This window comes from Procambarus clarkii, chromosome 93 (assembly GCF_040958095.1).
Source record: "Procambarus clarkii isolate CNS0578487 chromosome 93, FALCON_Pclarkii_2.0, whole genome shotgun sequence".
Classification (NCBI taxonomy): domain Eukaryota; kingdom Metazoa; phylum Arthropoda; class Malacostraca; order Decapoda; family Cambaridae; genus Procambarus; species Procambarus clarkii.
This window is the reverse complement of record NC_091242.1, coordinates 9,312,974-9,325,460: the sequence shown is the minus strand read 5'-3', so window position 1 is coordinate 9,325,460 and position 12,487 is coordinate 9,312,974. Positions and strand designations below refer to the sequence as shown.

The window sequence follows — 12,487 nt, the reverse complement described above, 5'->3', positions numbered from 1 at the left end:
TCGATAGATACAGCGACAGCAGGCGGCTTGACGTTTGCGAGGCACTACACATCAAGAAGTCAACACCAGCAATCAACAGCCAATTATTGCACCACTATATTCTACCCACCTCAAGACTCCGCTCCAATATAGAAGCATCAAGAAATATGGACCAATAGGCTTTCTACAAACACTTCTATTCAATACCCATTTTTTCGTGTTCTGTCTTGTGTTGATACTTTTAATACCCTATTAATATCCTCTAGTGTTCTGTCTTGTGTTAATGCCACATCATCCTTCCCACCTCACTCAAATGTAATGCCACATCACCCTTCCCACCTCACTCAAATGTAGATATAAAGTCAGGGAAACGCAAGTTCTAATCAGTTGTGTATTTGTGAAGTCTTTGAAAATGTAATAAGTTTTACGAAACGCGCCCGTGTCGCGTCAGACTAGAAATAAAAATGAATTTTGGAGAAGTGATTTTTGATTTACCTCCAACAGTGAAGCATAATGTACGAAGGATTGAGAAAATTCGTGTTAGAATTATTAATCTTACTTTTTCGGTCATATTTAATAATATATATATATATATATATATATATATATTCTCTACAAAAATTTATACTTGATGGTTGTTTATTGTAAGACTCTACTCCAAATTGTTATTTTCGCTATCAGCCACTCTTGATGTACTTACCCTGTATTAGTTCTCGTACTGTTCATCACATCATACTTTTCTTCTTTAAAAGAGTGCACCACTTGCAACCTCCTTGCTTATTAAGTCTCAGGACCTCAGATCCCTGGCTGATTTAAGCTTTAACGTTGAATTTCCCACACCTTTATTTCAAGGTGGGCGAGATAAACATGTTGACACCCGCTCCCCAAGACTGGTGAAATATATTATGACTTCCTTGTATGATCAAAGGAGAGGTTTGGTAATATGACTCGATGGATACTGGAGTTGGGCGCATCACACACAGGAATATAAAATTGTTTTACTAACAATGTTAGGCTCGCCTTTGATGCGATGTTGTGTGCGTTTTGTTAATGTGTGTGTGTGTTATAGACGATAAAGTTTAGTGCTGGAATGCCCAGTGAAGTCCACTGGGTGGGTGGCGTTGTATGTAAGGTGTTATCAGGGTTTAAAAAGGTATGCTACAGAAATAATAAGAATTTGGCCCACTGTTGTGGCAGGCTTTTTAAACCAACCGCTGTTCTTCGTTCTATGTTGACAACGAACAACAGCGGTTGGTGCAAACTAATATGTAATCTAATGTTACCAAGAAGAATAAACATTAACTGGTTTCCAGTTTACAGAAACCTTATTGGTCATGAAGATGAAATATTGCATATGGGTCACACGTCTCCTCTTGCTGTATGCAAGCCTTCATATATATGTATAAATAAATAAATATATTATATATTATTATTTTTGGTACCTTATGTTAAATGGTTATGAATGTCCATATAAATTCAGATCAAATAGTTTTCACACAATACACTGGAACTTATGTATGGTCGTATGTACGTAAATCTGGGAAGCGACAGTGGTGGCATAACTTAATTGTCAGCATTGTCAGTGTTGCTGAAGAGTGTACCATGTTGCTGGCGTGTGGCATGCACGAGTTGCTTAGTGTCAGGTAAACCACATCACACTCTGCCACCACTAGTTTAAACTTTTATTTCTCAGACCAGAAGCTTGACACTGTAGTGTGAGAACATAACCCACTCTCAGGGGTTTCACTTTCCCATCCGCTTCACAAGCTTATTATGTTCGAGACGTCCATCCCAGGTTCTGTCGTGGAGCCTTACTCCTTCAGAGGGTGTTGCTGGCGAGTGCTCTTTTCGTGTTCGCTTATGGGGTGGCGTTGTATAGTGTGTGGGCGTGGGTGGTGGTGCGGGCGGCCTGGGTTGTGCTAGGTCTCTAGGTGTATCTGGTGGTGGGTGCGGGTCCTGGGAATGGTGCGAGGAAGGGCCGCTGTCTCTTTCGGCGCCAACACTGTCTCTAATTGCTCTAGTGTTTTCTTGGCCACACTGAGGACATTCTCCTCGCACCCGGCCACGTGACCGCGCCCGCGGACATTACCACGCCCACGGCTTGTCACGTCAGAGTATCGTGGGCGGTTGATGGGCGGCAGAGGCACAACGTGTCCTTCTGAAGAGCTGAAGGAGGGCCCTCGACCTTTGGCTCCCCGTACGAGGTCCCAACCCTCAGAACGTACTGACGATTCCAGAAAGTCTGTGGAAGTGTCGTCTTCGGCATCATCGTCGCTTGGTTTTGGTGACTGCGTCAGGGACCTGGGCTCTGATGACGACCGAGGAAACGTCATCAAATTGGCTTTACGCACTGGGGGCACGTTGCGTCCCTCGCTCTTTGTGCTGCTTATGGAGGCACTGAAGGACACGTCTAAGAACCTCCCCGGCAGCAGTGTAGGGAGTGATGGGCGTGCAGGCGTGGGTGGCCTGTGTTCTGGATGGTTCTCTGCATCCTCCTGAACCAGGTGTTGGATGCTGCGGTTGAGGGATCGTGAAGAGGAGCTGAGCTCAATCTTGGGCATGGGCTGGGCGGCGGCGAGGGTGGCGCCCGTCACCGTTATCTTCCTGGCGTTGTTGGTGGTCATCCTGACGAAGGGTTTGTCCTCGCCTTCACTCGCAGGCGGCTGATGCTCGCATTCCATCAGTGACTCTGTGTCTGCTTCATTACCTGAAACATCAACAGTGTTGTATAGTCACTGAGAATGACTGAATGGGAATTCATGAAACGCGAGGTGATGAGAACATAATTACTGACATAATACGAGAGGAGAAGAATCATGGGTTAAGGAAAGTCAGCATTATAAAGGGGAATTAAATGAAGCTTCAAAACTATATTTGTCTTCTTAACTTTGCGTATACTTGATGTTCATATTGCCTTCACTAGTGTTATTCTAGTGCTGCACTAGTGTTATTCTGGTGCTTCACTAGTGTTATTCTGGTGCTTCACTAGTGTTATTCTGGTGCTTCACTAGTGTTATTCTAGTGCTGCACTAGTGTTATTCTGGTGCTTCACTAGTGTTATTCTGGTGCTTCACTAGTGCTTCACTAGTGTTATTCTGGTGCTTCACTAGTGCTGCACTAGTGTTATTCTGGGGCTTCACTAGTGTTATTCTAGTGCTTCACTAGTGTTATTCTGGGGCTTCACTAGTGTTATTCTAGTGCTTCACTAGTGTTATTCTGGGGCTTCACTAGTGTTATTCTAGTGCTGCACTAGTGTTATTCTGGTGCTTCACTAGTGTTATTCTGGTGCTTCACTAGTGCTTCACTAGTGTTATTCTGGTGCTTCACTAGTGTTATTCTGGTGCTTCACTAGTGCTTCACTAGTGTTATTCTGGTGCTTCACTAGTGTTATTCTGGTGCTTCACTAGTGCTGCACTAGTGTTGTTCTGGTGCTTCACTAGTGTTATTCTGGTGCTTCACTAGTGTTATTCTGGTGCTTCACTAGTGTTATTCTGGTGCTTCACTAGTGCTGCACTAGTGTTATTCTGGTGCTTCACTAGTGTTATTCTGGTGCTTCACTAGTGTTATTCTGGTGCTTCACTAGTGTTATTCTGGTGCTTCACTAGTGTTATTCTCGTGCTTCACTAGTGTTATTCTGGTGCTTTACTAGTATTATCCTAGTACTACACTAGTGTTATCCTAGTACTACACTAGTGTTATCCTAGTGCTACACTAGTGTTATTCTAGTGCTTCTCTGGTGTTATTCTAGTGCTGCTCTTGTGCTTCACTAGTGTTTTTAGTGCTGCACTAGTGTTATTCTAGTGTTTCACTAGTGTTATTCTAGAGCTTCACTAACCTTTCAACCAGCTTCAGTAGGGTGCAACACTACTCACCTGTCGCTTCAGTAGGGTGCAACACTTCTCCGGTCACTTCAGTAGGGTGCAACACTACTCACCTGTCACTTCAGTAGAGTGCAACACTACTCACCTGTCACTTCAGTAGAGTACAACACTTCTGTCACTTCATCAGGGTGCAACACTTCTCCTGTCACTTCAGTAGGGTGCAACACTACTCACCTGTCACTTCAGCAGGGTGCAACACTTCTCCTGTCACTTCAGTAGGGTGCAACACTACTCACCTGTCACTTCAGTAGGGTGCAACACTACTCACCTGTCACTTCAGCAGGGTGCAACACTTCTCCTGTCACTTCAGTAGGGTGCAACACTACTCACCTGTCACTTCAGTAGGGTGCAACACTACTCATATGTCACTTCAGCAGGGTGCAACACTTCTCCTGTCACTTCAGTAGGGTGCAACACTACTCATATGTCACTTCATCAGGGTGCAACACTTCTCACTTTAACAAGCGTACATCACTCGGTTGCTTGTGTTGTTTAGTGTGTCAGCGTCACTCCAGCAAGCAGATGACTTTCACCAACGCTTGTGTAAGTTCAAAACAATTGGACCTCACTCTTACAACAATTTGATTGTGTTAATGCTTGAATGTCTTAGTTTGAAAGGTCTGGTTAACTTTAGTTTGATTCTTCCTTTAACAATGTGTCGTTAATTGTCATAAGAAAATTGTCACTTACAGCAAAAAGTCCGGTTCAACTTATCTCACTTAAGGAAATTTTACATTAGTCTGTTATTCGCTATTGGAACATAAGTGACATTTAAGTGACGTTGAAGCAAGAGCGCGCCTGGCTCCAGAAAGTCACTCCACCGTGATAAACATGTCCGCTCTTTTAAGGAAGTATTGAACAAATGTCTGGCGCACTTTAACATATGTTTTAGCAAGCGTGCGATTCACTTCACTCCATGCAAGTCTCACTTGAGTGCGTGTTTGAGTGGAGGGAGAGTGTGCCTTACTCTGGGGCGTGCTAGAGCCAGCAGAGGGTAGGTAGGAGCCTCACCTGAGCCCGGACTGCCGGAGATGGAGAGGCCATGCATCAGCTCCTGCAGCACCTTCCTCTCTTCGGCGTCAGGCGCCCCCACTCTCAGGGGCTCACTCCTCACCTGCGACCTCTTGTCAGCCTCCTCCTCCTCCCCAACACCTTCCGCTCTCCTCCTGCTCCTCTCACCGTTACCTATGTCTCTCGTCCAACTACTCCTCGCCCTCAGTCTCTCCACGTTCAGGTCCTTGGCATTGTTGTCGCTGTCGTCGTCTGTAGCAGCCTCGCCGGCGTCTTTGAGGGCGAGAACACTATTTGCCCTAGTTACACTTCTGTTGATGTGACTCCCACTGACCCCTATGGCACCTTTGCTCCTGCTCAGCAGTACGGGACTCTTTACGTTGTGGCTACTGTTATACCCTGTCGCACCCTTGCTGGTAAAGCTGCTGCTTACTAGTACTGCACCCTTGACAGTATGACTGCTGCTGTGGCCTGTCGCACCGTTGGTGTTGGAGCCACCAGTCAGCCCAATCACACTCTTTATATTGGGGTTACCACTTGTTCCTAACGTTAGTTTCCAGGTACTACTTGGCACATTTCTTCTGATGCCAAAGTCGCGGTCTTCCCAGGCGGTGTTCTCCTCTTCTTCAGAGTTCTGATCCTCGCTGCAGGTGCAGAAGTTTCTTGCACTCTTCCTCCTGTGGGCGCCTTCACCTGCTCCTGTGCCAGTGTGCTGGTGTCTTGGGGGGATTGTTTTCTGGCAGTCGGTGCAGAAGGTGATGAAGGCAGGAGGCGGTAGAGGGTCCGTGGGTCCTGGACCAGATGCCGGACCCGTGTTCCTTCCCAGAGACTTTGAGCGACGAGCGGAAGACCTGTGGAAAAACACTAGATAGTGACTTCTTAATAAAAGAAAGCAGCAATATTTCTTCCAGAATATGAAAGAGACTTTGAAGGAGATTTATAAACAAGCAGATATAATAGCCATGGGTCCCCTCCCTGGGTGTTTTATTAGTACATTTTTATCTAGGTAGTATTGAACAGTGTCCCAGTTCACCTGGATCTTAAATTTAATGTCTTCAGCATGTTGATGACTATTTCTTGCTGGTGCCTGACAAGAAATGCTTGCTCCTGCTCAAGGGAGCTTCCGAGCGAAGCTCAGTTTTACTTATAAGATGCGAATGAAAAGGCAAACCGCTTTTCTTGAGTAAAACAGCTTTGGAATAGAATGATACTTCTACACCTCGGTCTACACTATGGAAAACGACAAAGAGGTGCCTCTTGAATGCTAGTAGTGAGTACTCTAAGTGAAAGAAGCTAAATGTTATTGATGGCTACTTCAATTATGCTCTTTCCCACGGCTCCAGTTGGAAGTAAGTTAATGAGAAACTTGGCAAAGTGAGGCAGGTCATTGTCAACAACGAATACTCTAGTAAAGATGCGGAAGAGGTCATCAAATGGAAAGTGAACTGCCATTCTACCACTGTTAAGATGTCAGCATCACAGAACCTTCCTCACCCTGAGAGCTCTACAGAAAAGACATTTCAATGGCTCACAACATGGAAGGAAGACCTGAAAAACATAATTGTCAGAAATGTCACTACTCTCGACAATGACAAATAAATACAGCTCACCATTTCGTACAAGACCAAGAAAACTGCCAGCAAGCTTATGAAGCAACAAGTTTACCGACAGCAAATTTTGCGAAATTTGGCAATGTCTTTGCTTACCCACTTGGGCAAGACCTAATGCTCCTTTTATAAAATCAATATACTAGTTAACCATTGGCATGTGGGTGGTCAGGCAGTGAGAGGAGCCTAGTAGCGTGCAACTTGAAAAAATACAGTAGTTCCATTTGGCTTTGAGAAAGGGTCGGGGCTTTAAAGATGGTGGAGGTTTGGTTTTAACTTTAAGGGTTTTCATCCTTTACACCTAGAATGAATTAATAAAACATTAATTTTCCCGATTATAATGTGTTAAAATATTATAATAACAAAATAGATTTCTCTACCTTCCTTTTTAATCTTCCTACTTCAGTGAAGAAAAACCTAAGAAAAATCGAGAAGATTCGTGCCAGAATCATAAATCTAAAACTTTCTGTTGTTTTCAACGAAATATGTTTAAAAGAAAGACTGCTACCAATATATATATATATATATATATATATATATATATATATATATATATATATATATATATATATATATATATATATATATATATATATATATGACAATGTCAGACCACGGGGGGAAAATGAAATGTTTGAAAAATGTTTGCCCAGTCCAAGTGGGTGGACTGGGCAAACCTAACCTTGCCTGCGTGTTATAGTAGACGGCTGAGATGTGAGCAACACTTGGCCCTACCTGGTCTTCCTGCTCTCAGTAGGCGTAGGTGGGCGATCTAGGTCGAGTGGGTTGGCGGGGACGAATGCAGAAGGGCCAGAGGGCCTAGGGAACACCCCCGACTCAACCTTTAGAATGGCGGCGATGTCCTCGTGGCCGTTCTTTTCCGCGAGCTGCCACGCCGTCAGCCCCTGCCCGTTGCGCTGACCTGCAAGAGTACCTTCAGTCAGTTAAGGCTGGTGATGGAGGAGCACCTCGGCCCTGTGAGGTGTCGCTGGGACAGTACAGTGGTGACCCGGGTGTTGACGAAGGCACCACAGGTTCAGGCAGGTCTGGCACACTCTCACACCAGTTAATTTGATCGTCACACTCTGTCCCTCCACATCTCAGTTCATGAATTATTCACAATGTTACATAGCACTGCCTCGCTTACATTAAACTACTAAATAACTTATAAAAATTATTCCACAGTATTTCCAGGCTAGTGTACAATACAATAGTCCATATCTTATGGAGGCGTCACCAACACATGTCAGTGATAAGTTCTTTCCCTACAAACATAACTGACCTCCCCCTCCCCCTTCTCCACTAGACCTTGTGGGACATTCTCCTTCCAGTACAACCTGGTGCTTGTAGCAACTCACTCCAGATGCTTCACAACCATCACAATATACCTGGTTGCACCAACATATACTAGAACAACTGCCCCTCACCATGTTTAGAGTCACATATGAATCGACGTTGAATCAACGTCAATAACAGCTGGAAAGTCGGTTATTATCACCATGGACAATGACACCTACATTTCAGGTTTCATAGGAGTTGTTGGATGTCGCAATAGGAGGCAGTGTTACTTGAGGCATGGGGCTCGACCCCTTACAACCTTATGACACTCGTCAAACAGTCATAATTTGCAATGGAAAGTTGCAGGAGGCTAACTGTAAAAATGTCTCCTCCAACTTTGGACAGGCAAACACACACACACACACACATTTTCTCTCATAATAATAAACTGTTGCTATCTACCAGGGGCGATACATTTGTTCCCATACTTATTCACAGGGAAGGTGTAAGTGACGAGGAGATTGTGGTCAGAATATCTGTATAAAATTATAAGAGGATTTGGGCAAAATGATTTTTGTATTTGTGGCACAACAAATGCATAATATTGATGTCCACTGGACTTAGATTACTATTTGGGAAGAAAGCAATTGCAAGAGTGTAATGAAACATGTGTGCGTAAACATTACACTGTCCTCGCTTCACTGGAGGACACGAGGAGTACGGGGGAACATAGTAACAACATAGGAAATTCTATTGGAAAAAGAAACAGAAGTTGAAAAATATGCAATGTTCAAAAGGGAAAATAGGGGAGTAGAGATTTCGATTGAAATTGGGGATACAAATTAATGGGACAGATTAAGAATATATGTTATTGAAGCAACCTATAAAGGCTTACTTAAGAAACGTGTATCTATAAATTAGAAAGTATGTCTGTCTGTATATATGAGGTTGGCGACCAGATGCTTGGGATTAGCCTCACCAAACTTGTCTCTTGATTCCTGTGGGGGATGTGCCCAACATGGTCAGGTGAGGGTCGTAACATTTCAACAGACAACAGTATGCTATGGTCGCAGTATACTATGAAAATAATTCATTTTTCTTTAGCATTGCAAAATATTATGCATCGATCTCGAGAAAATTAACATTAATTTTAATTAGGACATATATATGAGAGGGATTAGGTGGTTGTAAATAGGAGCTGCCGCGTATGGGCCAAATAAGCCTTCTGCAGTTACCTTTGTTCTTATCTTCTTAATTACTCATACTTTGACTGTAACAACGAGAAACAGTTTTTGTTTAATGAACACATCACATCCACCACCTGCGGGTTCCCGCCACTCCGGGTCCACCACGCCATGCTCCCCAGCTCCCACACTGGACCACCAACCCATCCTCCTGTTTAGGCAGTACCTATTGTGACGGTCGTCAATAGTCACGAATTCGTACGTCTTAGTTTTTAGACAGTAGATTCCTGATTCCTGATTTTACATCAAGATGCCTGACTAATAAGGAATTCTTGTCAAATAAATGAAACTAAATAACAAATACTCCTAGGCCTAGTATAGCACATGTTCAATATTAGGCCTTAGAGATCGTCTATTAGGTCTAGGGAGGTTAGGATAAGTTAGTGTAGTTTGTCAGCCAACACAAGTAAAAAATGGTTTTCTGGTTTGTCGAACTCAATAGTTTAGATTTCTACTTTCTAATTGCGTTGTTCGTGGGTATATGGTCCTCATCGTTACTATAAGTACTACCACAACAGGAGGCTGGGTTGGGATCATTGATCGTGGTGTACTTCAGTAAGAAATCGTGGTGTACTTCAGGTTTGTTATAATTTTAAGTGTACTGTCAGAGGAGAGCAGAAGGTGGGAAGGGGAGAAGAGGTGGTGATGGGAGAAGGAAGGAGAGAGGAGAGAGAGAAGGAACAAAACAAAATGCAAGATAACTTGCTTAAAAACGCAATATAATGCGAAATTCTGAGGGAACTTTCACCTGGTGTCTTTCTTTACTTTGCAGTAAAATAAGCCCCCGGAATTAGGGGACTTATTTTACCTGCCCGAAACTCTGTGTGTTAGTGGCTGTACAAGAATGTAAGAACTCTTGTATATATAAATAAAAAATAAAAAAAATAAATAATCTCATCTTTATTCTGTCTTTCTCTGGACCCACTTTCGCAATCTCTTTGTCTCTCACAATAATTTGTGAATATTTTACTTTAAATAGATAAATAATTGACGCATTCAGTGCAGCAAATTAAACTACATGCAAAATATCAACAAAAAGTTACATTTCCCGGAAGCGGCCGCGTTACCCCTTGTGGCTTTGGTCGTTACTGAAAATGTTGGAGACATTACAGAAAACGGATACCAACTGCCTGATGAGGGGGAGGACTCTCATATACTCATTATTTTATTCTTGGTATAAGAATTCCTGTTGTCAAGGACAAAGATCTGTACTTAAGCTTATCGAGGTTCCCCTTGTGCCAAGGCCATCCACTGACTATTCCAGGATGCAACACACAACAGTCACCTAACTCCAGGCACCTATTGAAGAGAGGCACCAGGTGCCCAAACGTCTCAGTACTGCCGCGGGAATCGAACGGGTGCCCCCAAGTTGAAAACCACGGAATTCCATGACTGTGCCAGGCACCACCAACACGGTGTTCGCGTCTCATTGTACCACAGAACTTGTGATCTGACAAGTTTGAATATGTTCGAAATTTTCGGGAACAGGAAGTATTTTGGGGTTATCGATACAAAGCGGTCACCCATCAGGTTAATGAGCCGGACTCGCCAGTGCTTAACCTGATTGGCCGAGTGACGCACATCCACTGCGTCATGTCAGACGCGTCTGAATATCCGAGCACAGGATATGTTTTGAACAACGATCAATATGGAACCTGGAGAGTCTAGACCAAGGCTAATGGTCATAATGGCTGAACTATAGAGCAGTATTATAAGTGGGTGGGCCTTGCAAGGTATTTGGGACAAGTCAGAAGATGCGAGGGTTATCCTACACTGTAGAGGCAGAGGAGGTTCTGATTGGAAATTGTTCTATAGTGATTTGAGAAGTGGACGGCGGTGAGACAGTAGAGAATTATCTGGAGTGCGTCCCTTGACAGTGTTAGAAGATATGTGGCACCGTCCCGCACATGATCTCTATGTTTGAACTTGAAAAGAAGCCAAAGTTACAAGAGGGGGAACCAAGCTAAGAAACTACCTCTCGGGTAGAAGGTAGAGCTTAGAGAAGGGGTTGGGTCTCTAAGACCCCCCCCTTTCTTAGACAAAGAATCATTGTCTACTTTGGTACCTCCACATACCAAAGGGTTAGTTGGTTAGTACGTTAGTTGAGAGGGTTGATGAGCGGGTTCCCAGAAGAATCGTTACTAAGCATTATTCTATATATAACAGAAAGTAGACAAGCATATTAGCTTCGATTTGTCATAACAAATTTCAGATTAAAAATACAGGACGAGGACTGCAAGGTTCAAGGGGACTTGTGTACTTGTCTCTGTAAATTCCTTTGGTGAGTACACACACACACACACACACACACACACACACACACACACACACACACACACACACACACACACAAAACTGGTGGAATCGGCAGAGATCAAATGTGTTGGAAGCCTCGCGATATTTGAGTGCATATTGAAAGCGGCAGCTGGTACAGTGCGCGGCACTTGGGGGTCTCATACTGGCAGAGGAACAAAAACGTACAATGTGATGCCATTATATGAGAGAGGAGGCGGCGGCGGCGGCCAGGAGTCACTGAACTACACACTTCCATCACTAACAAGTGTCCCCTGACAGTGCTGGCCAGAGTAATAACACAATGGCTCCTTTATCATTACACATTTACAAATAACTCGATAACTCTGCCGAGTCGCGACTCTGGTGTGATGGTGTCAGGTTTTGGGTTGTGCTGCTGCCTGTGGTGGCTGGCGGGGTGTAAAATATAGACCTGAACCTGCAGAGGAAGAGAGTGGGACTCATGTTTCAACCCCCAGCATATAACCTTAGGAAATTGCCTTCTTTTTAAAGCTTAACAGGGATCGACTAATTATACAAATTGGTGCTGGAGAACGTGCCGAGAGGGAAGGCAGAAGCGTGTCTACTTAATCGACAAGGGTCTATACGACCAGTAGAGGGAAGTCCTCTACTGGCGCCTCACCAGTCTCTACACTAGTCACGTCATGTCTCTCAAACCAACAGGAACTGCAGTGCTTATTCCAAATTATCATTAAATAGGCGTACAAGTAGGCACCAACCCATCCAGGGTTAGTGCCTACCAACCCTAGATGGTATGTGTATATACGTATGTGTATATGTATATACATGTGTATGTTTTATGTTTTCAGCCATATGTGTATAGGACAAAGGTCCTATACACATATGGTACGGGATCGTACTTTGTCCTATACACATATGACAATACTGCAAACTCCGCAATGGAACACAACCGTTTAATGAAAAAAAAAAACTGATATAGTTGCCCATGTTGGTCGGGCATGACTTAGTCCGGTATGGCAGGTTGTATACCCGTTGTTTTGGTCGACTTCACGTTGTGTTCTCGTTGTTTTGGTCGACTTCACGTTGTATTCTCGTTGTTTTGGTCGACTTCACGTTGTATTCTCGTTGTTTTGGTCGACTCCACGTTGTATACCCGTTGTTTTGGTCGACTTCACGTTGTATTCTCGTTGTTTTGGTCGACTTCACGTTGTAT

The 12,487-nt window shown here is 43.8% G+C and overlaps 1 protein-coding gene across 3 annotated transcripts in view; it reads right to left on the bottom strand.

The window, feature by feature from the left end:
- Positions 1-566: 566 nt before the first annotated feature.
- Positions 567-12,487, bottom strand: part of LOC123746822 (uncharacterized) — an 80,025-nt gene continuing 68,104 nt past the window's right edge. For all 3 annotated transcript variants that reach the window (XM_045728599.2, XM_045728600.2, XM_045728601.2), the window contains 3 exons: positions 7,214-7,400; positions 4,872-5,722; positions 567-2,686 (listed from right to left, as the gene is read on the bottom strand). In XM_045728599.2, the coding sequence (XP_045584555.1) occupies positions 1,899-2,686; positions 4,872-5,722; positions 7,214-7,400 (1,826 nt within the window). In that variant the 3' untranslated portion in view covers positions 567-1,898. The remainder of the gene's footprint in view (positions 2,687-4,871; positions 5,723-7,213; positions 7,401-12,487) is intronic.